This window comes from Microtus oregoni, unplaced genomic scaffold (genome assembly GCF_018167655.1).
Source record: "Microtus oregoni isolate MIOR12 unplaced genomic scaffold, Mior012 000001F_ref0000356, whole genome shotgun sequence".
Taxonomy (NCBI): domain Eukaryota; kingdom Metazoa; phylum Chordata; class Mammalia; order Rodentia; family Cricetidae; genus Microtus; species Microtus oregoni.
In genome coordinates, this window is record NW_024543060.1 from 24,284,266 (window position 1) to 24,311,626 (window position 27,361).

A 27,361-nucleotide genomic window follows, 5' to 3' on the forward strand; every position below is an offset into this window, starting at 1 on the left:
TTCAAGCATATGCACCCGTGGGAGCCATTCTCATTCAAACCACAACACCTACTGTGATGGACTGGACTCCAGAACTGAGAGCTGAGCTAAACTGTGTCCCCTTTTTATGTTGCTTTTCTTAGAATACTTTATCAAGCAAAAGAATAAAAAAAAAAGACATGTACTATAGATATTTTAACCTAACACATAACAGATACATTTCATTTACTTTCCAAAACCATCTTTTGAAGTTGTATCTTCAACCACTCGACCTTATTTTTCAAGAGTAAAAAAGTAACAAAGAAATGTTAGCAGCAGTTACCTCTGGCAGAGATGCTATAAATTACTTTCAATTTTTAATCTATATTTTGCATAATTTTTATACATTACTGTTCAAATGGTAGCTTTTTAAAATTACATCAAGTTTTCAAGTGAATGCTAGAAACAGCAACTGACAGTTGAGTGGTATTCTTAGTACAGGAAGGAATCAAATGACTTTCTGAAATGGAAAGTGACTTAGATGTCATGGGCTCTGGTCTAGAGAACATGAGCCTTCTGAGGCCGACAGAGAAACCATCAAGCACTAAGTGTCATCCTCTGTACATATTAGTGGTGATAGAGCTATCTGATATCTCCACACTTCCTGTACTCTTCAGTCTACTGGTGTTTACAGCACCCAGCATTCTTGTGCATTGGCAAATACTTAATAAACACTATCTGAACACTTAAATTATTCATAGATTTATCCAGATGTTTCCAAAACTAAGTTCTGTAAATAAAAGTGATTATTAAATGAGTACCAATTTACTACAAGAATATAAAATGAATCTGTGAGCTATTCCGAGTCACAGTGAAAGCTATGCAAACAGCATACTATTAGCTCCGCTGATTTGTTTTTATTTTTCCTAATTGAAATGTGGTCCATGTTATCAGGCCATCTGCACCATAACAAAACAACTCAGTAAACAAGAGCAAGACAGGATTCTTTGTTAGGAGTAACATCAGATTTCGTTCTTACTAAAACATATATATTTCTAAATGGGCATTTTTGGATATAAAGACTGAAAAAACAGGATATATACACCAGAAGCTGGCTCCCTCATTTACATATCTGAGCACAAATGCAGACAAACTTCTTTTACATAAAAATTGATGGTACCATACATAATTATGATTCTACATTGCTTTTTATACTGGTAACTTCCCAGCCTTGCCTAACTCATCAGTTGAATCAATGTACCATACTTAATAATTTCACAATAAACAGACATTTTCTTTGTTCTAAGTGTCTTGATATTTCACACCCTGCTATAATCCCCTCATACATAAATCTTTGGTTTTCAAGCTATTATTCTAAGATACGCTAGAAAGAATGGGCTTGTTACATGCATGTACAAGTTCTCATTTTGATAGAAACTGCCAAACAATACTCCAAAAAGTCAAATTGATATATATTTCCATGCCCTCCCAAACACTATCAACCATCTTTTCGGTTTTCCTTGACAGTTTAAAAAGGCTCTCCTTATCTGCTTTAATTTATATAGAGATTGAACATTTTCTCAGGTGTGTTTGCCTTAGTAATTCATGGGTAAACTGCCTACTCATAAAAAGTAATTCCTTTGGGTTTTTTCATCTTTATATTAATGATTTCTTCGTGTTCTTTACACATTGAACAAAACCAATATTTTCTTCAAAGTTTTTAATTTCTTGAGACTATATTTACTCAGTCCCCTTTACTAACCTAAAATTTTTATTAGTAAATGTATTCCTCCTTTGACTAAATTTCTAGTTTAAATGGAAGAAGTGTTATTATGATAGTATTTTTAGCAATATTACCTCAGAATATTATTCTAAATAGTTTATTATGTAGGTTAGAAAGAAAAATAAGTCTTTTTCTGAACAGAGAATTCCAATATTAATGCTTCCATATTAATTAGAGTTTCTCATCATTGTCAGGACAGAGCTCACTAGGACAACTAAATGTACGGGCATGAATACAGCTGTGGATCTTCACTTTTTCCAAACTTATTCTTCAATCACCCCATCCCACCTTAGCAGCTTTTGGAGGAACCTTCATGGCTGAATACAATGGGGAGGAAGGAGAAGCTGAAGAAACAAACTATACTCACATATGACTGTCACCTGCACCAGCACCCCCTGGAAGAGGCTGATATCCAAGCACTGCCCATGACTTTTAAGGGGAACTTTTGTGGCCCTTCCTCAAAGGTTAGTACTGTGCATATTACTCTTCCTGCTGGAGCAACTGCTCATGCATACAGTTCTTTCAACTCTCCATGCCAGGCAATTTTAACCCTCCTGAGAAGCCTACATCTGACCAACATGTTGCACAAATCTGGCTCCTACACTAGTCTAATCTTTTTCCGTCTTTACAACTAAAGCATTCGCAAAGCTTCTCTTATCTTTAGAACCTACCACCTGCCGAGAGTATGCTTCCACTGTCTGTGCCTCCAAACTGAAGGCACACATTCACCTCTAAGAAGTTCTGAGGAGTGTTCACCCAGGTCTCTCATAAAATAACAATGCCATGCACTGCAACACCATCTCAGAGAAAGACCCTGTAGCCATCATCTTTTTTTTTTTTAATTATCAACATGGTCTCAAAGTGGATGGCAACCTGCTAATAACATCCCCATGTCATAGTCCCTCCTATAGCCATATTGTCTGAAGCCAAGTCTTCAGACTTTTGTGAAAACTTTGACAGTTTAAAAAAAAAAAAGAGTGATTACCTCTAATCTTAGTTTGACTGTTACAAAAGCACTTCCATATACCTTTTAGGAATCAAAACAACTGTAATATCTTAGCTGTGTCTCCTCTTTGATTAAGACTTGTTTACTTTTTCATGCTGTCTTCTAACTTCTAAATTTTGTACTTTTATAAGAATAAGTTATATACAATACTTAATCATATCCCCTTTATTCATATTCTTACCTTTCATTCTGTTATTATACTTAAATAAAAATTACATAAATATAATTAAAGCCTTTCTATCTATTCATTCTTTATAGTACATTAATTTGTATTTAAATGCTTTGTGATCATATATCACAAAAGAGTATTCCACAGAACTATTCAGATGAAGAGTATTTTTAAATCACAGACCTTTTTTCTTTCAAGTAGACCAGACAGAGCAATAAGATAGTAAAAAAATCATTCTACATTAAAGATTGCTTCAATAAATGATACTTTATCTTTTTAAGTTGTAGCTTTGATTTTAATAATTTTAAATATGAGCATCTGAATAAATGAATGGTACTTGGGATGTCACTTGATTACTAAACAAGTTGATCTTAGAATATTTAATCATTTTATTTTGATTATTTAAACAACCTTTCTGTCCTAAGAAAACTTTCAAAATGATAGAAGGAAATATATAAAGATCATGAGTTATAAAATCTAAACAGTAAGAAAACAAAATGAGATATAAAACCAGTCCATGGCTGATTCTCCCCTGAAAGGCAACCGGACTGGATGTATAATTTAGGGAAGATAAAACTACCAACTATAAGGTAACAACAAATCTTATTTTAAGTAACTTCAGATAATTACAGAAAGCTTAAAGTACAAGAAATTATATGCAGCACCATTAAAATAACTCATATATAGAGAGAGTATAAATCCAAAGTGATTGTTTCAATTATCATTAAAAGCACAAAAGCATCAACTGAACAGTACTCTAATTAAAAGTATGTGTCACAAGAGGAGGGTGTCAGCATTAGTACCTCCAAATAGGCCACAACTCACAGATGTGTCAGTCCACAGTCTCCCAGACCCCTCAGGAAAATGGAAAACCAGAAACATAAAGACATACATCTACTACGTGTCACGGCAGGTATGCCTAGCCGTCATGAAGATTTTTGTCTATCACGTCAAGTAAATGAACAACTACATGAAGTTTGAGGACATTTAACATAGGGTGCTAAGGGCATTCACAATACCAGACTTTAGTCTAAATATATAGCCAGTTATCTCTATAAATGATCAACAAACTAAGTAAACAACTCGCATGCCTTCTATATAGACTGGCTTATAATAAAACACTTGTTCTTCCTGATTATAAAGTACTAAGCTGTTTTCATTTTTAAACATTATCATGCATTAGCTTGAATAATATGTCTTTTCATGAACTACATACCAAATCATGATGTACATACAATACATGTTGGATAGTACATACTACATACCATGTTGAACGATTGAGTTTAAGAGCCTCCACAAATCATATGCAAACCCTGATAAACTTGCAAAGGTGACAGTCTCATAGGAATCCATCTTTTCTGGATGAACCATGAACTTGCCTCATGTATTTATATGTTTGCTCTCCAAGTGTAACATACAAGGGCAGATCAAAGACATATCTCAGTCTAGGTCATTGATCTAATTAATACATTTGGCAAAAACAGTGATAAGACTGGAATAAAACACCTAGTTTAACCTGAGTCTTTATGAAATATGTCAAAATGGAGGGCAAGAGGTGGTTGGTGTGACAAGAAATAGTAACCAGACCATGGAAGGGTAAAAAAGCGCTGAAACAACTGAATCATCTTGAGTTGGCAAGATTATCTAGAAGCGTGTGGTTCAATCCTCAGCACTGAAACTCAACAAACAATAATAAAAATAATAAATAAAAATTTTAAAATCAAAAAATATGGGATTGATATTTTAAAAATCAAGAGTTAACATCACGCTTGGAAAAATACAATAATTACAGCACACTCTTGCAAGATACCAGGACATTCCTCAAGGAATACGGTAAATTCAGTAATAAAGGATAAGTAGAACCCAACGTATAATCTGTAGTAGAAAAAGTGCAAAGATAAAGGCTTGTAGAAGTCTATGTCATTTCACAAGTTTTAAAAGTAAGTTATTAAGTAATTTGTAGTCTACCTAAGAATATTTTATAGCAGAAAAAAGATATATCCCATTTATGCAACAAATCCACCAGAGTCAAATATAATAAAAACCAAGAGATAATAGGGAGAAAGATAATTTTACATATAAAGATGCAGGAAAGTTTTTCAATGGAACATAATATATTAATTAAATTTTCACATTAGAAATAATATTAATATATAAAAAAGAGGTCAGTGTTTACAAGCAAACTGGCTTAAGATTTTTTTAAACTAATGTGTCATGTTTTCTTAAGATTTTTAAGACTAATAAACACAGAAGCTTCTGGTACTGTTTACAAAGGCTAAGTAAGAAAAGACAATCCAACTCTTGGCATTCCCAGAATTCATTTAGCAGGATCAGACATATGTAGCTATCACACCTATCAGGCATTTTTCAACACTGTAGCCTGGTCTTCCATTTCTATTAATGGAGATCTGTCTCCAGAACCTTAGTGCACTCAATTCCTTTACTTCTCTTTGCATCTCTAGTAATGTCATGAAATTACATTTTGTTTTTTGGGTTTTGGTTTTGTTTTTTCGAGACAGGGTTTCTCTGTGGTTTTGGAGCCTGTTGTAATCCCAGCACTTGGGAGGCAGAGGCAGGCAGATCTCTGTGAGTTCAAGACCAGCCTGGTCTACAAGAGCTAGTTCCAGGACAGGCTCTAAGCTTTTGATATTATGTTAGGGAATAACTTTGACTCCAGAGCTGAGATTAAGAAGACAGGCAAGTCTTGAAGTTGATGTGCTAGTCTAGACAAAACGGCGAGCTACAACTTCTGAGAAAAAACATATCAAAACATAAAGGTAAAGAGCAATACAAGAGAAAGATATCCAACATCATCCTTTTACATCCACATGTGCACAGACAATGAGATGTGAGTGCATCAATATATGCACATGCATATACCACCACACACACACACACACAAGGGGGGAGCACTTAATTATATCCATTCTTAGGAAGGGCAAGATTAGTAATCTGTTCAAAAAGACGTATTTGAAATTAGGTATGGCTGGATAAATGGCTCAGCAGTTAAGAGCACTACCTGCTCTTCCAAAGGTCCTGAGTTCAATTTCCAGTAACCACATGGTGGTTCACAACCATCTGTAATAAGATCTGGTGTCCTCTTGAGGAAAATATCAGGTCAGCTGTCCTCATTAACTTAGACCATGAAACCCAATAAGGACAAGTTCAACAGAACTGCCATATACAGGCTGCCCATACATGCTTCAGCATTTGCCAGGGCATAAATTTAAAAAAAAAAAATTACTTATAAGCCTAAATGTATATTGCTGACATTGTATTCAAAGAAAAGCAGGTAAGTATATAAGTATTTAAAAAATGCAATGTGTATTTTTATGATGCTCAGGATTGTTATAAACCTTGTATCACATGTATGAATCAGAAAGCTTCTGCCATAACATTCATTCACCCAGTCTCGTTTTCTACTTTACTGTGAACTTCAATAAAACAGGAGAAAGATGAACTAGTAGGAGACTTATAAATGCCACCTCTCTATCACACACACACACACCTATAAACTTTTATAATTTTAGCTAGTCTTTGAATTTAATAATTTGAGCTGCATTTATTAGTCCTGAAAACAAATTTTAGGTCATATGATGAAATCAAATAAAGTTTTTTTATTTTATTTTTTTGTTTTTGTTTTTGTTTTTCGAGACAGGGTTAATCTGTGGCTTTGGAGCCTGTCCTGGAACTAGCTCTGTAGACCAGGCTGGTCTCGAACTCACAGAGATCCGCCTGCCTCTGCCTCCCGAGTGCTGGGATTAAAGGCGTGCGCCACCACCGCCTGGCCCAAATAAAGTTTTTGCACAGAACTATAGAACAAAGATTTAACTTGTACCACCTATGAAAAAGTGTATTTTCTGTTTCCAGTCATTAAGGATGCTATTCTTAAGAATTTTTCATTAACTTTTAGTTTATTAAATATGAACTTAAATGATTCCCTACCATTTTGGCCTTTTACTTTACTACGGTATTTAATGCTTTAGTAATTCTTAGATAAATAATGCTGTTGTAGGTTTGAAGCTCTATCACTGTTGCTCTTTCCTTTATTATTGTTACTACGTCAGAGACAGACTAAAGCTCAGCGGTCAAATCTAGCTTCTGGCTTGGTGATGTGCAGCAAAAAGATTACAAAAATCCTAATGTCCATAACATTTTACAGTGTTACAGAAATTAATGAGCATAATTGCTTAAATCATGAACCAATTTTTAGATAAACTGAAAATGAGCACGCCATATACTCTATTTCATCTTGTAACAATAATGCTTCAAAGACTGCTGCCTAATTTACAACCTAGTGTGCTACTTTTTAAAACAAGTAGACCTTTTTTTTTTTATGCTTCAGTAGTGGAAGAAAAAGCTAGGCAGGTGGAGTTCCACCAGCAGACAACTGTAATCTAATCGTTTTTCTTTGGCCTTGTGGCCTTAAACCTTTTTCAACTTGAAAATTTGGGGTACAGTAATGTTGCATTTTCCTCTACCCATAGAATATTTTTTATTGAATTACAGACACACAGAATAGATAAAGCCGATTGGTAGAAAAATAAAAATAATGGAAGGACTAATCAGCATCAATTCTTGTTGGATAAGGACGCCACAGAATTACACACTTCAGACTAATACATATTTATTCTAGGTGATTCAGGTATCTGCATAAGGGGTCACATATTACTTTTCATGTTTCTGAACCATTTGAAAACAGAAGGTGATTAAAAACTCTCAGATGCCTATGAATTCCATTTACATGGAGTACATCACTGTAATTTTTTTAAATGCATTCATATTCAAATCTGAGAAGCATGAGTCTTAGCTCATCAGGCCTGCTTAATTGCACTAACATCTGCAATCAATTTAAATTCTTTAAGATAGTCTTTCACAGTGCTTGAAGTGATTTCATGCTGTGATAGATTTAACACACTCACTAATTTATAGGCACACACAAGCAGATGAGTCCTATTTTTCCATGGGTAAGGTACAACACTGAAGGGCAGTCCGCATTTTCCACCTACTCGGAATACAGAGAATGACGCATGCTGCACAGCTTATTGGAAATACGTGAGATGGCAGTACCATGTGAGCATGGCAGAGAGAAAAGCTAAAACCAGCATTTCACCTAAATCTATCCGTAAGTCATAGGCCATTAGTGCTTCGATGAGAGTTTACAGACGCAATAAACTACAAACTAGAGCTACCAGGTAAGATACAGAAAAACGGTTTCCCTCAAACATTCCTTACTCCTCCCCAGAAAATGGAGGAGGAGGGAATGAGAGAACCATTTTTAACATAAATTACAACTTTGCATAAAACAAAAAAAAAATCCAGAGAACTGGAGAATCTGGGTACATGACAGAGGTACTGTAATTCTAGAAGCTTCCTGGGTTCTCAAAGAAAAAGAAGACAAAATTACTAAATAGTGGTAAATTTAAAAAAAAAAAAAGAATAACAATGCTGTCCTCCAACAATTTCAAATTGAAGCAGTTGGAGACAACACCATTAATTGCCACAAGAATGGAACACTATCAAAATCTGACTGGAAAAATAAACAAAGGAAGCCACACAGTTATGGAAACAGGAAAACCCAAAATTGTTAAGAGAGCTAACAGCAGTCTCAGTGGAGTTTGGGAAGTTTGATCACTGACAAATGTCAAGGGGTTTGGTCTGTGGTCATAGCAGTAGACTACAGAAGGCCCAGAAAAGACTTGAACAGGTTGAGCTTCAATGTCCCATGAACTCCCAACACTCAGCTCCGTGGGCTCCCAGTCAGGATAGGATTCTACCTGGCTCAGAAAATGCTGTGAGTGGAATCAAAACTACAACACCCTACAAACAGAAAGACATCTATGTTGGCCATCACAAATGGACAAAATGGCTATTTTGTGTGTGTGTGTGTGTGTGTGTGTGTGTGTGTGTGTGTGTATGTGTGTGCTTTTTATTTTAGCTTTTTTTGTGTCTTAATGATTTTCTTTTTGTTGTTGGTTCTTTGTTTTGATTTCTGGTTTTTTGATCTTTTTGGTTTTCCTATTTGAATTTTCTTTCTTTTTTTTAGAGAATAGGAAGGAGAACGTGAAGCTGTGTGGGAAGGAAAGGAAGTAGGAGAGGGAGGGGATCAAGATTTATTACATGGAAAAAATCTAAATACATATTTTAATGCAACAACTTCAATATGAGCTGACATTGACCAAACACATAAGACAAGAAAGAAATATTTAAAGCAAAGTGAGAAACAATGAGGTAAAACAAAAGAATTTAAACAGAAAAGACTGAAACAAAAAAAAATTTAATTAAACCAAAAATTTAAAAATTCACTACAAGGTAGGAAGGAGGATGACTGTTTCCTGTTGGAACCATGTACAATATATAGTAGCCAAACAAGAAATGTTTAATAGATAGAAATATCATCTCATGAATAAAAAGCAAGATGGAAGGATTAGAAGAATAAACAGGTCATTTAACACTCAGAGGAAAGAAAGGAAACATTTAAATCAGAATAAGATTAGATGAAAGTGGGGAGAAGGCTGGGCCCAAGAAATGATAAATGGGTATTAAAAAAATAATTTTGTTTGAAACTTAATGGTGCACATGATTTTTAATGTATTTTAGCTTCAATAAAAATATATCATTCCCCCATAAGATTCTGGTCTTAAAGATTTTTAAGAAGAAAAACATAAAGCATGTGGAAGAATATTTAGTAAGATATAATCAGTGATTGATTCTAGGTCTAGGTTGGGTCTTGACAGGCATTGTTGTGCTTCTTCTGCTTTAATTATAAGCTTGCAATGCTCTTATAATAACCAAATGCAGCACAAATCTGGGAAGAAAGTTAAGCAACCCAAACTTTTTCTAGTAAACAAAATGGAACCCCTCTAGTCACACAGAAGCCAGGCAGACTAGGAAAGATAAACCAAAGTCACAGAAAGCTAGCAAACTTCTAGGAGACTCAGAAACACACCACTCCTCCGCACAAAAAAAAAAAAAAAAAAAAAAAAAAAAAAACAGCGTGTAAATGTGGCCTGCTTAATCAGCACCTCGTGACTTCTGTGGGATATAGCTTGGAGCCTGATGAGTAGTGTTTCACAGCCTATGCATCGCAAACCCGCTGGGGGTCGAACAACCCTTTTCACAGGATCCCCTAACATCACAGGAACAACATATTTATATCACGGGTAATAACAGTAACTTTGTAGTATAAAATTATGAAGTAGCGATAAAATAATTTCGAGGTGGGTGGCACCACAACATGAGGAACTGTATTAAAGGGTTGCAGCACTAGGAAGGCTGAGAACCACAGTCTATAGCTTCACTATTCGATGGCCATTAATTACTACAGCAATCATTACGGATGGAACAAGATTGGAAGATTCTTCTCTCTTGAAAGATTAAAGAGACATAGTGTATGTCTTACTTTTAACAATCTTTTGCAATGGGGAAAAAGGAATCTTATTGGGCTAAACCCTATCCTAAACCAAAATTCTTTTAACACATTCTTTAACTGTTTATAATTTCATCTACGGTCTCCATGGCCTCTGTCATAGACTTTTTTATCAAACCATGGAGAACATGTAACCTGACTATAAACTCAAGAAAATAAGTAGTAACATAAACACTGGACTCACAGACCTAGCATAATATACACAATCCAAAGAGAAAAGACAAAAAAAAAAGGCCAAGTGCAAACAGCAGCTCAGTTAGGATCTGTCTCCAAGCCTCGGTGATCCAATTGAGGCCCAGGAATCTTGGTGGCAGAACCATCATCTGACAATGTCTGAAACATTCTTTAAACATTTTGAAGAAAGATAAGACTTCTTGAAGAGCAGTATTTGGGCTTAAACACTATTACATACATTTATTATTTATATGGCACATTGTGCTTTAATTACTAATTTTCTAGAAGAAAATCCTTAAACTTAAAGCAATATTCCTGTGTTTTCTCCCAAGCTTTCAGTTTTCAGACACTCCACAATTGGGAACTATGAATTCTTCCCTAATTTGCCTGTATAATCACATCTCATTTTAAAGTCTCACCCTGCAACTATGTAACCAAGCAGAAGCCATGCCTGGATTTTCTAAAGACTGTTCTCTATGACGATGCTAAACAGCAGTAACAAGAACTGCACACAGGGCCTGGAAGTGCCAGTGTCAATTATGCTCTAGGAACATCCACTGGCTAAGGGGATTTACCTTTTGAAATAAATGGTAATTTCTAGAATAGAATGGAATTAGAGGTAACCTATATCATTGAGTAAATATGGCTGGCCCATTGTGTCATTTAGAGAAGCATAGAAAACCCAAATATGATCCTGATATATATTTCATCCTGAAACCTGCTGCAACCATAGCCACTCCCAAAAAAATGATAATCTCCCACGTAGGATCATTAAATCAAGGATAAAAGATTTCCAGCAACCTCCAATAAACGTGTCTACCAGAATATAGTGAAAAACCTGAACCATATGTCCACATCCTTGACAGGGCAAGAAAAAGACAATCTGCCATTGTCGGTTTCTAACATAGACCTGGTTAGCAAAATTTTAATAATTCTTGATTACAAAAATTCAGCATGACTATTTAGCAGCCTGGAGAAAGTTATAAGGAGTTGTGATTAAGTTAAGTTTAATGGTAGATTTCTTCTCCTACTCTAAAAAGTATCCTTGTTAGAACATTTAAGGTTACTATTGGAAAGCAGGTTTTTATTATTATTTATGTGTGTGTGGAGGGGGGGAGTTATGGTCCATGGGTGAATATCAAAGGACAGCTGGAACTCAGGTCATCAAACCTGGCAGCAAACGCTTTTATCCACTGAGTCATCATGCTGGCTGGCCTCTCACAGAATTTTTAAATCAACTGCAGACATGAGAATGAGTTTTAAAAAATGCTTGTTTACTCACAAAAAAATTCAAAGCAAAATTATAACACAAAAATCTTGATAAACATGTGAAACAAATTTCTGGATCTCTATAAAGAGACCTGTGGTGATGATGCTGTACAGATGGCTATAGCTCACAACCTATAAAATAACAGTCCTATTTGATCTGCCTTGCCTAGTAACTTCTCAGCAGTCAATTATATAAATAAAATGGCAGAAGAAAAATCTAAACACTAGAGCGAATAAAATGTGCTTCTACTTGTAGAGCAGAAGTAAGTGGCTGGTCAGCTTGAACTTTCCATAATGTGAATCACCTGCCAAATTTCTCAGGCCACTCCCAGGAAAGGCCATTCTACTCTACACACTGGTGACTTAATGCTATACTCACACTCTGGAAACTAATCTATTTCAGTCCTGTTCATTTCATTACCTCATTCTTCTGAATTCCCCTCGGTTTAAAACAATTAGAGGACTAAAGTTGTAAATCAGTGAGTGAAAACTCAAATAGACCTACCTTTACAAAGTTCAAGTGGACTTGATCTTTTGCAAGTCTTCATTTTCTCCAGCTCCGGAATTAAAATGCACAAATACCCAGGGTTTTCTAAGCCCACTGTAACGTGTGCAACTTATCTATGTGACTAGATCTAATCAATTTAGGCTTGTTAGATTTTTTTTTCTGGTTTTTCAAGACAGGTTTTCTCTGTGTAGCCTTGGCTGTCCTGGAAATCACTCTGTAGATAAGGCTGGCCTCTAACTCACAAAGATCTGCCTGCCTTTACTTCCCAAGTGTTGGGATTAAAAGCATGCTAGATTTAAACTTTCCTGACAGTCATCTTCCCTAGCTACTACACATGACACAATTCACCTAGCCTGTTTTGGATTTTATGCACTTTATTTCACATGTTTTACATATGTGTTGTATTTAAGTTATAAGTGGACCAAATGGTTCCATTAACAATGACGAGTATACTCCGGTACTCATCTCTGTTGTTCAGAATCTTGGTTAAAAAATACTAACACCCAGTAAACACATACTGAATAAATGTCTTTTTAAATTGTCGAAACACATATAGTAAATTTGTGTTACGTGATACTTTTTGTATATTTATCATGATATATTTGATACAACAGTAGAGTGTGCTATAAAGATTTCAACTGCAAGAAAAAGCTAATAACAAAAAAAAACTAAACAACTGCTAATAGCACAGAGGTAGTCACCAGTGTCAAATGTTTTAAAAAGGGAACAACAACATCATGATGATAGAATGCTTGTATGAGATACAAATTGCTATTTTATAGCTAGAAAAAAATGAAAATAAAGGAAGTAAATTAAGACGCCCTTGCCAAAAAGGAAAAACAAACAAACCTCTTGAATGCCAACCACATCTCTGTAAGGGAAAAAGCCACTAATCGCAGTATCATAGCATCTGAACACAGAGCCTATCTATATCAGGCTAGAAAAGTCATACTACTCATCGTGATTTCTACAACTGAGAATAAGGCTGCCAAAACACGAGATATGTTTAAAAATTAAATATCACTTGATCTTTCTTCCCAAAGAAGTAGCTCTGAGATACAGGCTGTCTACCAGATATACAGAGATGAGGTATAAATAACTTATGTTCTTATAGTCTGGCCTTAGGTTAAAGTATCTAGTAAAAACCAGCATGCTAATCCCATTATAAATTCAGCCAAAATCACTCTCTACTCCTGCCTTTCCATTCTCGGGCTGACCTCCTGCCACGGTTAACGTCCGTTGTCAGCCTAACACACTTTGGAAGGAGGAAACTTTACTTGAGGAAGGATCTCAATCAGGCTGAGGTGTGGGCTTGTCTGTATGGTATTTTCTTTGTTGTTAATAGATGGTGGAAGACCCAGACCACTGTGGGCAATATCATACTTGGCCTTGTGGTCTGGACTAAAAAAGAAAGCAGGCTGAGCAAGCCATGGAGAGCAAGCCAGCAAGCAGCTCCCCTCCATGATCTTTGCTTCAGGACTCATCCCCGAGGTTCCTGCACTAGAACTTGTAAGGTGAAATAAACCCTTTCTGCCCCACATTGTTATGGTCAGTGTTTGATTACAGCAAAAACAAAGCAAATTAGAACGCTTCCATTTTATATTTTTTATCCAATCCCCACTTTTCACAAATTCTACCAAACTCATTTGTTTTTCGATGAAGAAAATGTAACAGATTCTTTAGGGCAATCACAGTTTCTCAGACATAGAGTCAGTTTTTAGGTTCCTTTTCATGTTTCCCTGAAAAATTGGTCACTATGGGGAGATACGATGTTCTTTTCAATACTTCCATTTGTAATGTGTTATAAGATGATCTTACCCATAGAAAACTGCACACCAGGGAAATGATGACTGTGAGTTCTAACTTAGGGAGAGGGTACAAATACAATCCCACTTATATGTAACCCTGGGAATCAATGACTATCTTAATTCACTAACAAGGTAAGGTTTCAGAACACATCACTGTGTTACTTAGCAGTGAGACTGCCCAAAACCCAAAGCCCAACCCTTCCCACAAAAAAGTTAATAATATGGGACATATCTTAAGCTAATTTGTTATAATACTCGGTTCTAATTATGCATTCAAAAGCCTTCTGATTGCAGTTTTGCAGAAGCTTAAGCACTTCATTAGACAAATGCATTGTTTTCCACATTGCATGTTGCAGCATTATTTTTCAACCTGACAGCTTTACTTACTGTCTTAGAACCAGTATTAATGTACTGCATCACCATTTCTTTTTTGATACTGAAGTCCTTTTCCCGCAATGGTGCCTTTTTATCTTCATTTAAATTCATATCTTCCTGGAAAACACAATTAAAAAGCCCGATTTTAGAATCTAAGTAGAGCAGCAGTTCGACATACACTCTATGAAACAGAAAAATCAATAATTTGTGACTAAAGCAGCATTAATTGTTTTGGAATGATTTACACATGGTTCTGCCTGAAGGAAGGAGAGCTAGGTACACAGAAAGCATTCTAGATCATTTAACAGGTAAAACACTTACCAGAAAGGCTTTAAATTCACAGCAGGCTATTAAAATTATATTCACATCACTATAGATAATTAGACAGTTGCAGATTTCTGCCTTTCATAAGGTCATTAGGATTCAAAATTTCAATATATTTATTTATTTTACAACAGCTGCACCTGAAGCTATCTTGTACTGTTTTAAAGAGATAATCTGCATACTATAAAAATAAAAAGTAAATAAACCACCACCTTCCAGGATAGCTACAGGAATATGCATAATACCAGATACCTAATACTAATGCAAGAAAATGACATAATATGCTATGGTTTTAATCCTTTCTGTCTACCCCTATCAAAAATATTAAGCAGTTAATTTACTGAATGAACTAAGTAACATAAAAGTTGAATTTCTGAATGAATACAAGAATTCGTGAATTGGAACAAGATAAAAGCCTAACATTTCTCAAAGGATCTAAGCATCCTATACTTTGCTGTAAGACTAATTATGACTAATAATCCAAGTAGCCACAAAATCATATGAATTCCATAAATAATTGCTTAAGAGGTTGCTGTGGTAGAAGCTGGGAGACAAAAGGGCTAGTGAGGAAGAACAGCATCAATAATTTCCTCAGGACCACAGTCACGGACCACACATGAGATGATTCGTAAACAACTGTATGTATAAATTCTAGTTCTACAAATGAATACATAAAAATTGAAACTTCAAATAACCTATGCAACCCAGCAAGCTTAATTTCTCCCAAGAATGATACACTCATTCTTCAAACAGTAAAAATAATTCATTTATCTGACACCAAACAATTCTAGCACTTTATAGCAATTCCTTTCATTTCATCTTGATCGAAATATTTACAATGGATAGCTATGTTGAGCACTAGGAATGTTGAGGCAGGAAGATCATGAGTTCAAGGTCAGCTTAGACTATACAAAAAAGACCCAGTAGAAAGAAGGAAAGGGGAGGCGGGAGAAAGCTAAGAAATTTTGAGATCTTGGAACTTCCAGTTGAACTGGCTGACAAAAGGAAGTAATGCCCCACCTTGGCCTTAAGAAAAGAGCCTAAATAAGCAACAGTTTATTTGCCCCATTTCCCCCTCAAAGCAAATGTTTCTCAATAGGCTTTACCCTCACCTATAATTTTGAGGCATCAGCAAGATGGCTCAGAGTCTTCCTGCCACGCCTGACAACCTGAGTTCGAGCTCAGTGACTCACGTGATGGTGAGAATTGATTACGGCAAGTTGTTCACTACCCTCCGCACATGCATTCATGTGTACACGAGCATCACTGTGTGTGTATGTGTGTGTATGTGTGTATGGATGGATGGATGGGAGTTTTTTTAGATTTATGGAATTCCAGGGGACACTTGATTGTGGCAAGGGACAGGGAGGATATCATTCAAAAAGACAAGTTATAAGAAACATTCCTACGTTAACCCTAGGAAACAAAGGCTGATGTAAAGAGAAGCCATCTTTTAAATGGCTAACTTTGTAAGGAGCTTGCTCTGCAGACCTGGAGACCTGTATTTGATCCCTGTGTAAAAGAGTCCATAGAGTTGTCCTCTGATCTCCCACAAGAATGCAGTGGCACTCCACACTGTGTGGTTTGAGTAAGAATGGCCTCCATGGCCTGACAAATTGGTCACCAGGGTGTGGTACTATTTCAAAAGATTAGGAAATGTGGCCTTGTTGGAGAAAGTAAGTGGAAGTGGGCCTTGAGGTTTCAAAAACCCATGGAGTCTCTGCCTTCTCATCTGAATGTAGAGCTCTCAGCTACTTCTTCAGTCCCATGACTGATTGAATGTCCCCAAGGTCTCTGCATAGTTTATAGAACACTGACTAAGACACACATCGTGGACACACACAATGATAATGGTGATGTAAGAAATCAGCACCACTCAGGTTCTAATCAAAGTGATTAGACATAAAATGAAAAACTGAAAGTAACATGTAAACTCACATAGTAAGCAGTATGACATGGGTTTAAGGAACATTAAATAGTCCAGAAATTAAGAATTCCATAGGATATAGCTGTACTGCTGTTTTCAAGTTCTACTAACACAGTATTTTGCTCCAAAACTGTAGTGCATGAATACCAAAACACCACACCAGCAATGAAACAGATATTCAGAGATCTTTCCGTATGGCTCCTTGAATGGTTAGGCCAATTGTCTCAGTTAAATCATAGTTACATGGTACACTATGACATTATACTGAATTCTTAATTATGAATATAGGTAAACCACTTTGATCTATAGAAAATTTTACTGCCCATAAGCCAGGCAAAAAAAACAAGTAGTGTATTTTATCACTCATAAATGGAAGGTAAAAAAGTTGGTCTCGGGCTGGAGAGATGGCTCAGAGGTTAAGAGCGCTGACTGCTCTTCCAGAGGTCCTGAGTTCAATTCCCAGCAAGCATATGATGGCTCACAACCATCTGTAATGAGATCTGGTGCCTTCTTCTGGCCTGCAAGTATACATGCAAGCAGAACACTGTATATATAATAAATAAATGAATCTTTAAAAAAAAAAAAAAAAGTTGGTCTCTGAGGACATATACAGTAGATGATGAGCACTGTGCCAGAGGCAGGTACGTGTAGAGGAAAGAAAGAGAGCTGGTTAGGGGTATAAAATATAATAAGTTTTAACATTCTACAGCACAATTGGGTGACTGTAATTCCTGATTTATTTGCATATTAAAACGAAAAAAAGTTCAGTGTTTCTAACACAAAGAAATGATAAATGGTTGAGGTTAAAGGCATATTAATTTCCTTGCTTTGATGGGTGCACATTGGATCTATGTGTTGGATTCACACCGGAAATCATGACTATGTGCAATTATTAAGTGACAATTAAACATAAAAAGATCTACACTCGAAGAAAGAGTCAGAGTTAAATAATTGTTATAAAAAGTAGGGAGACCTAGAAGCATCTATGATCTGTATTAAATTACTTACAACATCAAATTCAAATGTTTAATAGGAACAAAATATTAAGAACAGGTAACTTACTGGTTGAGCTGAAATCAATTAAAATTTCAAAATAAAGAGTTGAAATTAAAAAAAAAATTAAAGCCACTGCTCTCTTTTCAAAGAGGTGTTACCAGAGGACATTCATCCATGACTAAGAATGTTTGTGAGAGCTGCTATCCAGTTAGCTGGAAATCAGTAGAGAGTGTCTGAGAGAATACTTCCTGAACAAATTGGCCACTTGAATCAATGGACTGAAGATTCACCCTCATCCAATGGGGCAAGTACTATCCAATCAGTTGAGGGCCGGTGTTATAATTTTAAAAACAGTGGGTGGCGGCCACAGGTGGGTGAGAGAGAGAGACACGCCATGCAGGCAGCGCCTTCATAGAGAATTTTATTGAAGAGAGAGAGGAGAGAGGGGAGAGAGTAAGGGGGTGCGTGGCCTCCTGAAGAGAAACAGAGAGAGAATGAAGGGGGAGCAGATAGGACTCCACATTTTAAAGGGAGGAGCGCAAGGCATGTGCACAGAGATCACACAGCAGGTTAAGGTTACTGCCTGAATACTAGGTGTGCACACAAGGGTACACACTCTGCCAGGTATCCAAGGGGCGAGCCAGGTATGCCCGAATGCCAGCTTATACATCAAAGAGCAAAGGGAAGGTGAACTTACTTTATCAAGTGGGTACCCTTCTTTCCTGATCTTGGTTCTACAGCCTTCAAACTCTGGAAGTTGGGTCATGTCTACTCTAGTTCTACATTCCAGGTTCTCAGGTACTAGGCCTTTGCAATGGAAACCACTAGGTGCCCCCTAGTCTCTCTCATTCTCTACTTGTCTATACTGGTCTGGCTGGGAATGAGGTTCCATAATCGTTCAAGACAGTTCCCTTAATAAAGACCCTCCCATATGCCAATCTAGGTATCAGTATTGCTACTGGCTCAGGTGTCTCTAGAGACCCTTACCTTGTACACAATTACACTTGTGATTGATTTATGGCAACTCTCTTACTTAAGTATGGAAGTTTTCTTCCTGAGAAATTTGAGATGACAGAATCCTAGTGCCCTATTTTAACAGGAAAGGGTGATAGAGAAAGAAAACTGGATTTATTGAACTCCCAACACAAAGCAAAGCATGATACAGCACCCCAGGCATGTGACTACACCTAACTAATTATTAGTCTCTATATATTCAGGAGGAAAATATATTGCAAAGAAAAAAAGAAAGGATGGAGAAAAAAATAATCAATCATATGGAAGTAAATAATACAAGATTTTCAAAATAGATTTTTATCTATAGAAAACAGGGTTAATAAGAAAAACTCCTAAAACAATAGCACCAAGCACTGAGAGGTAATAAAGTATCCAAGAAATACACAGGAAATTTTGTCATAGAAAATGCATACACACACACACACACACACACACACACACACACACACTTCCAGAGAGACTAGGCCTCTCAGAAGACTATCTACAAAACTGAGCAGGATAAGACTGGGAATGAACAGAATGAACAAGACAACAATTTTTGTATGTCTTGGTTCATATTCTCAAAATAATCAAGTCTCCATCTTCTTAGTAGAGCTTCTAAAAAAAAAAGAGAGTAGTGGGTGATCAAACTACAGACCAATGCGCTGGATTATGCAGACTATCTCAGGATAAGGGGAGAGGGGGAGACAAGGATGTCAACTGTGAAGTACCACTTCAATCTAAATTCGCAGCACAGTCTGAATACTCTAGAGAAGCCAGCCTCAACACCCTCCAGTTGACCAGGCCTGGGAGTTAGGACTTGTGGGACAGGGGGAAGCAAATTCCTGAAGAATATAAAATAAGTTATTTAAGGACCCTCATTTTCTCAGGTTTACATTGGCCACCCTGGAGAAATACAGATGGGGTGGGTGGAGCATCAACCAGAACCACTGTGGCATCTAAAACTAATTTCCTTCATTAAAATGAGGCTTCTAACATAGCTAAAAATTAAAAAGAACTCTCATAGATTGCCTAAATGAGCAATATAAATCATCACGAATGGACTGATTCTTCCTTCCAAATGTAATATGCGATACCTTCTCCACTGTAAATAAAGTCAGAAAATGAAAGTATAACTACAGGTAATTTAAGAGCCCCAATATGACAGCTTACTATTTCATCAAATATATGTTATAGATAAAAGTAGACATAATTATAAACCTGATAAGTAGTTTGCTACAACTGTGCCAAACTCCTGTTAATAAAAGAAAAAACAGTAACTTTGCAGAAGACACACCCTGAAGACTCTACTTTCCATGATAGCCCAGGCTAGCACAACCATAGATAGCAATATGACATATCCCCTGATAATGATGCATTGGGAAGGAAACATCAGCTCTATGATATTCTCCCCAAAGCATTTCTCAGTCTAATTCCAGGGAAGGACATGGGGAAAACAAAAATCAGACAAACTCAGATTGAGAGCATTCTACAAAATAAGGAAGATTCTTCAAAAGTGTCAGTCATAAAAGATAAGAACCTATCACTGAATATCTATGGGGACAAAATGCAAACTGTGACTGGATCCTGGACATGAAAGAGGGTGGCTGGAAATACAGACTATAGCTTAGTTCACAGCATTCACATGAAGGCCGTGGATTTCACCTGTAAACTTTACTTTTACTTTCTTCAGGCCCCACCCTCAAGGTCACTGCTGGTCCTTTTCAACATCTCATAACCAGCTGCCCTCCCTCAAATACCAGCTCCACACTCCTGTCCCTGACCTCAATCTTCCATCTTGCAATTTCCCTTGCTTGCAAACCTTTTCTTTTAGCTCACTGACATCTCCACTCTGGTACTTTGTCTTCATGCAAACCAGTTCTTCCATCAATTATTCCTACATTCATTGGAACTGCCGCTTGTTGATGGCCCCACACCACACCATGGGCACGGGAGACCTGGCCCCTATGGCATGGGCCTAGAAGACCTGGCTACTCACGTTACCTGAGAGGCAAGGTCCCAGTGACCCAGACTGGCCAGCTCAGCTATCATTCAGACCCAAATCCCAGGTCTTTAGTAGGCCCCTCTATCATCTACCATCTATGACCTGCTGGAGCCATGAAGGGATTGGTCCTACTAGAAGATAACAGCCCAATCTCCATGACCTGGGGCAACCGCAGGATGGTGTCGGTGAAGTTCCAGTGATGATGGTGCAACAGAGCACTTGAACCGAACCAATGACTTACTGCAATGAACAGTTTGTGGGTGGAGCTGATTGGACAAAAGGGTATACTGTGTCACACACTGCAGCACCCAACACCACTAGGATGAATGAAGAGGTGTTGGAAAGATGGAGAAGCAAGGTGTTCTTCTTGTTTATGTTTTCTTTGGTTTCTGATTGAGCAGAGAAGGTTCTTTAGGGAGTGTGCTGCAGGGGTGAGGAGAAGACATGAATTCCTACTTGTCTCTCCTTTTTCCAGTCTCTTAGGTTCATGTAGTCAATACTTTTGCTTTACTCCACATGCCTTCCTTGTTCAGCTTACACACCAGGTGTTTGTTTGGTTTTTTTGTTTTGTTTTAATGCAACTTGTTGCATCTTTCACAATGCATAGTCCTCACTGAACATTTTTAAATGCACAAACAAAACTTCCCATCCAGAATTTCCCAGTCCTATTTTACAACAATCATGAGAAGAGGGTAAAGTTTGAAACAGGGAGCTAGCCTAAGGTGCTAAGCAACTGCTACTCCTAGAAGACTCTCAACTGCCTTCAGACAACAGCATGCCATGCTATAAAGAAGACAAGTTGAAATCCACCGTAAATGCAAAGGAGCACAGTAGAAGTACACAGACCTCAGTGACATGCAATCAGGGTCAGTGTGGAACTGAGCACTGTCCAATAGTACCTGCGCATAATGAATGAGGCTGACATGCCTCCCAAATGTCACCAAGCTTGCCCTTTGCCTGGTGCTATGTCCACCCAAGGAAAGAATTAGGCCTTATCTTTTTTTTTTTTTTTTTGCCTTTTTTTTTATTGAGAAAAGGAGAAAAAAACAAAAACAAAAAACAAGTTTCCACCTCCTCCCAGCCTCCCATTTCCCTCCCCCTCCTCCCACCCTTCTCCCCCTCCTCACCTTCCTAGGCCTTATCTTTTTAACAAAGGTACTGAATGAATCAGGGCAGGCCCAGACTGGAAAGGAGGTCAAGCCAGTAGCAACCAAGAAGACACTCCAAAACATTTTCTCTATCAGTTGGATAAAGCCAGAAAGTCCTATATGCCAAAACTTCATCATTTTGCTACTGCTTTTATACATACTGAGTCATATGCTGATAAAATATTGGCATGTAGTAAATATTTCTACTCTATCGTCAACAAAACTGAGAAAGAGATATAAACTTAATATATGAGCATATTTAGACAGTAAAGAGCAATTGAGTAGAGAATGGCAACCAGAGAGTGGGCATTTTTTCAACTGAATTACAAATGTTAGACTCAATATTTTCATTCATGAGTGTAGATTTTACAAGACAGCATGCTCATTAAATTTACATACATCAAGTTGAGTGGGATAGTTAACACCATGGAGAGTCAGATTAAATTGAAAATGATTGACTATTTGAACACTGGGCAAATACATACAATCAGTTAGTTGAAGATGGTCAGGTGTGAGGGACTTCTGCCAGAATGCAAAATAAGCACATGCTAGGCAAAGGCATGGCAACAAACAGTCACAAAATGGATACTGGAAAAACATTATAATCATTGATCAATACATTTGTAGGAATCAATGAGAAGATAAAAATCACTGGGAGATAAAAATGAATACAGCAACGGGAAAACCAAATACTAATTCTTCAAGCAACGGATATCACTGGATTTCAATAGTGTTTGTGTATTGTTTCAAGGGCTCAAACCAAAATAATCATTCTCTCTACAACGTATTTATTCATATCACTACAGCCACAAACTGTATCATAAGGGGAGGTACTCCTGATACCCCAATTATCTGTCTTGGGACCATGAAGTTCAACATCCTAAAAGCATAATTACACCCAAATATCCACAAAAAGTACAACTCTATTCTTAAGCACATTTGCATTTCTCTTCCACATCATGCAATATCAAACAATCTTCTTAGTGTTTACCTCCACACTGAGGTATATTTTCACTACCATGAATAGGTTTCATGCCAACTGAAAAAAGTAAAGTTTCCATGGCCTTATTCCAATATTAACTAAGTCTTTCTTTAGGAATACAATAACTTTGATGATTAAACTGGGTTTAAAAATAGATAAAAAAACTGAATGATAAACAAAAGCAAGAATCTGAGCTGTAGAGATGACTCAGTCAATAAAGGTCTTGCTACACTGCATGAGGACTTGAGTTAGACACCCAGCCCCCATGCCAGAAGCCAGGCATGCTGCCATAGGCATGTAACCATATCCCTGAAGAGACAAAGACTGGAGGATCCCTGAGGCTCACTGGCCTGAAAACAGCAAGCCTCCAGGTCCCAGACAGAGAGTCTGTCTCTAAAAATAAGATAGACACCTCCTACAGACTGACAGCTGACTTCCACATAAAAGACACAAGCATGCATGCACACATACACAGGCACATCTTCAGATATACATAAAGTGGAATATGAAATACAACGGAATGGAAGGTAGAATGGAAATACTAGCAAGAATCTGCAACTTAGAATTAACTTTATTACGACTTTACTACATTCAGCTGTCAGTACATAAAGTGAAGTTTTTCTTTTGTCTAACAATTTTAAATTTATGTGAACAGTACAAACCAATGGTTCTCTACCTATTGGTTACAATCCCTTCAGGGTCACATATCAGATATTTACATTCTGATTCATAACAATAGCCAAATTATGAAATAATGTTATGGTTGGGGGTCACCACAAAATGAGGAACTGTATTAAAGGGTAGCAGCATTAGGAAGGTTGAGAACCACTATAGTTTTATCTCAATTAAAAACTAAATTCCAAATTGTCTTCATGCCAATATCAAGAACCAATAAAGACAATAACAATTAAATATCGCTTTTATTGTATATACTCTAATTTTAGTAGAACAAAACAAGAAGTATAATGAATATTCAAGGTGATTCCCAAGTGTGATTTATTTGGGAATAATGCCTAGACTATCAAGAATATTCAGAGTCACCCAACAGAACAGACACCCATTACATAATCATTTGGGTGAGAGCACCACTATTGATTAAAAAGTGTCACATTCCCTTACTCTGAAACTTTCATAAACACCGGGCATTCCTCATAAATTACATTACACATTAAATAGGCGCTCAACCTCAGACACCAAGGTCGACTTTCTCACAGGACAAAACTGAGACACAGGAGCTCTCTGTAGATGTAAGAGAATTCTCCTGCAAACTTCCAAGTGGAGGACGGACATCACACATTTAAACATTACCATAATATTTACCTTCTCAAAATGCCTCTCTGTGACCAGTCTATTGGTGGCACAAACTGCCACCAAGTTTCCTAAGCCATTTACTTCCTCAAGAAAACAGCCGAGCACCTCCATTATACCCTGGCACAAGCAAATCATGAATCAAACTGATATACCACCAACCACCCGCCCCAACCCGCCCCCAACACACAGACGACTGCACCCTCTTTCTCCTTACAGCTGCATTGTATTTCGGCTACTCTTAAGTCACTACTAAATAAAAGGTTTTTATTTCCAACCAACTGAGAGGCACAAGAGTGACAACTTACAGAGGCCACAAAACAAAGCATTCCCCAGAACCTCTCACACATCATCTGGTCAGCATAAATGGACCTTTAGGGTTGTATGAAATGAAGCGTTCTTGTGACATGAAAAAAAGACTGTGTAAAGAATACTGATATTGGATAGAGATGCTAATAGGAACATATGGCAATTAAATAGAGGTTGGGTACACAGGTTCTTTTTATTAAAAGTTTTGGTGACCCTCAAAACAGACATTCATTTGCCTGAGTAGAGGAATACCTATGAGTTAACCCAATAGCACCGAGAATAAGAATGAAAAGTGTCATTCCCGTGTGTCCACTCTGACAATACCAATCCTCTGCCAGTTATTCAGAAACCACAGTATCAGGTTTGGGTTCTTAGTATAAATAATAAAAGAATTTTAAAATGGATTTGGGAGGAAATTTGAGAACAATTTTTTTAGAGTCTGAGAGAAGAACTCTAAGCACCAAGCCATTTACAAGTCTTGGCCACCTCCTGGAGGCAGATGAGGAAGAAAGCCATGCCTCCCTCAGGCAGGTTCAGCAAAGGAGATCAACAATGTAGCTGAAAGAGAGGAAGACACTGAAGAAAAGGAAGAGGTTCCCTGCTTTTCAGCTTACTCAGAGAAGAATCACTGACACACTGTCCCTGCTTTCTTTGTCATTCTATGAAGGCTTTCACCCTTCTGCCATCTTGCTGTATTTCCATTGCCTGCTTCCTAACTTAAAAGGCAAGGCAGGCAATGTCTCTCTCCCTTTCTTCATCTCCCTCCCCAGCATCTGCCAAGACTTATGACTTGTCTACTTTGGTGTTCTCTCAAGGCTAATAAAACTGTCCTTCTAATCTCATTCAAAATTATTTTATTAATGAGATATTGAATCCAAAGGAGTGAAGCCAAGTTCCGTGGTAACATTTAGAAACTAAATAGCATGACTGTGACAAATAGTTTGGAAAAGTGATATATTCCACACATCGTGTACATATCATAGTTACTCATTTAATCATTATTGGAGAAGAGATTCCAGCACCTACTCTATATAGGAGACACAGTCTAGTGAGGGACAGGGTAATAAGGGAAATTTAAGTAGAATACAAAATGGGTGAGAGGGTACAGAAAAGGTTAAGTATCTTGGGATGGAAGAAAGAGATACCAGTGCTGTATCCATGAAAGACAGGAAAAAAAATGGTTATTATTGGATTAGCCCAGGATGTTCCTCAATTTAAGAACAAGAGTAAGATTTTAGATGTTAGGACATGTTGTTGTTGGGTACAAAGAAATTTTTAGTAAAGAACAGCTTCTAGCTCCCTCAGGTTAATTTAAAAGTTAAGAATAAAGTCTCAGTGTAAAGAAACATTCTCAACAGTGAAGACAATTTACAACCTTTTATTACACAAATCTGCTCAGTGCAGGGAACTAAATAAAGAATGAGAACAACTGCCATAATCCATGGATATTCTAATTGAACACACAAAAAATATGAAATAGTCTATAACAATAAAATCTAATAACAGAAAAGTTACTGGCTATCAAAGTCAATAAACAAGATTATTTTATAAAGACGATTGCTACTATTTTAAAAATAGTACATGTATATTACCAAAAAGCCTAGGAATGAATAATAAAATGCATTTTTCAAAGGCATTGTGAGTTTTTATTGCTCAAAAAGAGACTTAAATATGCAATGCCTACATGTGGGAAAATCAAAAAGGTATCCATTTTATTTAAATTAGCAAAGAAATCCATGTAATTCCAATGACGATCCCATAATGTTTAAAATAGTATTTCACTGATTTTAGAATTATTACAAAAGCAGAGAATGCAAGAATAAAAAAAGCAACGGTAAGGTGAAGGGTCTTCTTAGATGCTGCTAATAGGCAGAGTCATTAAAACAGCAGGGAGTCCTACTGAGTTCACACACCTCTAATCCTAGCACTGGAGAGGCTGAGCCAAATGTAATTTAGAAGCCAACCTGGTCTCCATAGCTAGTTTAGTACCATTCAGAGCTATACAGTGAGACCGCCGGGGAAAATTAAAACAAAAAAAGTAGAGCGGGACAAAATAACTATTAAATCAAATTACATCATATTCTAGGTAGTAACTAATCTACAACACTGGAGGATTACAGATAACAGGAAAGAATAGGTAACTCAAACAGTGCTGCACGGATGTAATTCTAGCACTGTAGTTGATGACAAAATAAATATTTCATTAATAATATATACAAAGCATGAGTCATAAATATAACATTGAAATCTACTTCTAATCTTCAAAACATCAACAAATATAAAATAACAAGCCTCAGGCTAAGAAAAAACTGGGCATGAGATTATTCATAACTTATGACAAATGAAACAAATTACTTTAAAGACAAAAACCCAACAAGAAAAGAACCAAATGATACAAGCTGGAAATTCACAGAACAGTAGACCACAGACAAATATGTATGTGAAAAATATTCAGTTAACTTCTGATCAGGAAAAAGACATCCTGTAAAGTGTGAGGAGTTATGCTGACAGCTAAGAGGCTCACCAAACTTCCAGTCTTATGACACTGGCGCAAACTGAGGCACAGTCTACACATAAACCAGACTGGAATCTTCAAATATGTCAAACTCAAAAATATGAGGAAGAAAACATAACATGACAGTCAAATATCTTACACAATTCAGAAGTAGGTTATTTTAAGAAAAATTATCAGTACTATCAGAAAAAAAAATCATGTCTCTGAATTAACTCATAAAAATAGCTCAGTGCCCTTTCTGATTTGGATAGTTGTACTGTGACTATGAACTACTATGGACCTATTTGTAGAAAAGAGTACTATGGGGCATTAAATCAGTGACTTATCAAATAGTTCACAGATACGAGGTTTAGTATACATTAGTGCTTACTTTAC

At 36.8% G+C, this 27,361-nt stretch overlaps 1 protein-coding gene across 3 annotated transcripts in view; it reads right to left on the bottom strand.

Moving 5' to 3' along the window:
- The window catches only part of Diaph3 (diaphanous related formin 3), a 459,276-nt gene that overhangs the window by 371,880 nt on the left and 60,035 nt on the right, over window positions 1–27,361 (bottom strand). For all 3 annotated transcript variants that reach the window (XM_041667741.1, XM_041667734.1, XM_041667725.1), the window contains one exon: window positions 14,492–14,596. In XM_041667741.1, the coding sequence (XP_041523675.1) occupies window positions 14,492–14,596 (105 nt within the window). The remainder of the gene's footprint in view (window positions 1–14,491; window positions 14,597–27,361) is intronic.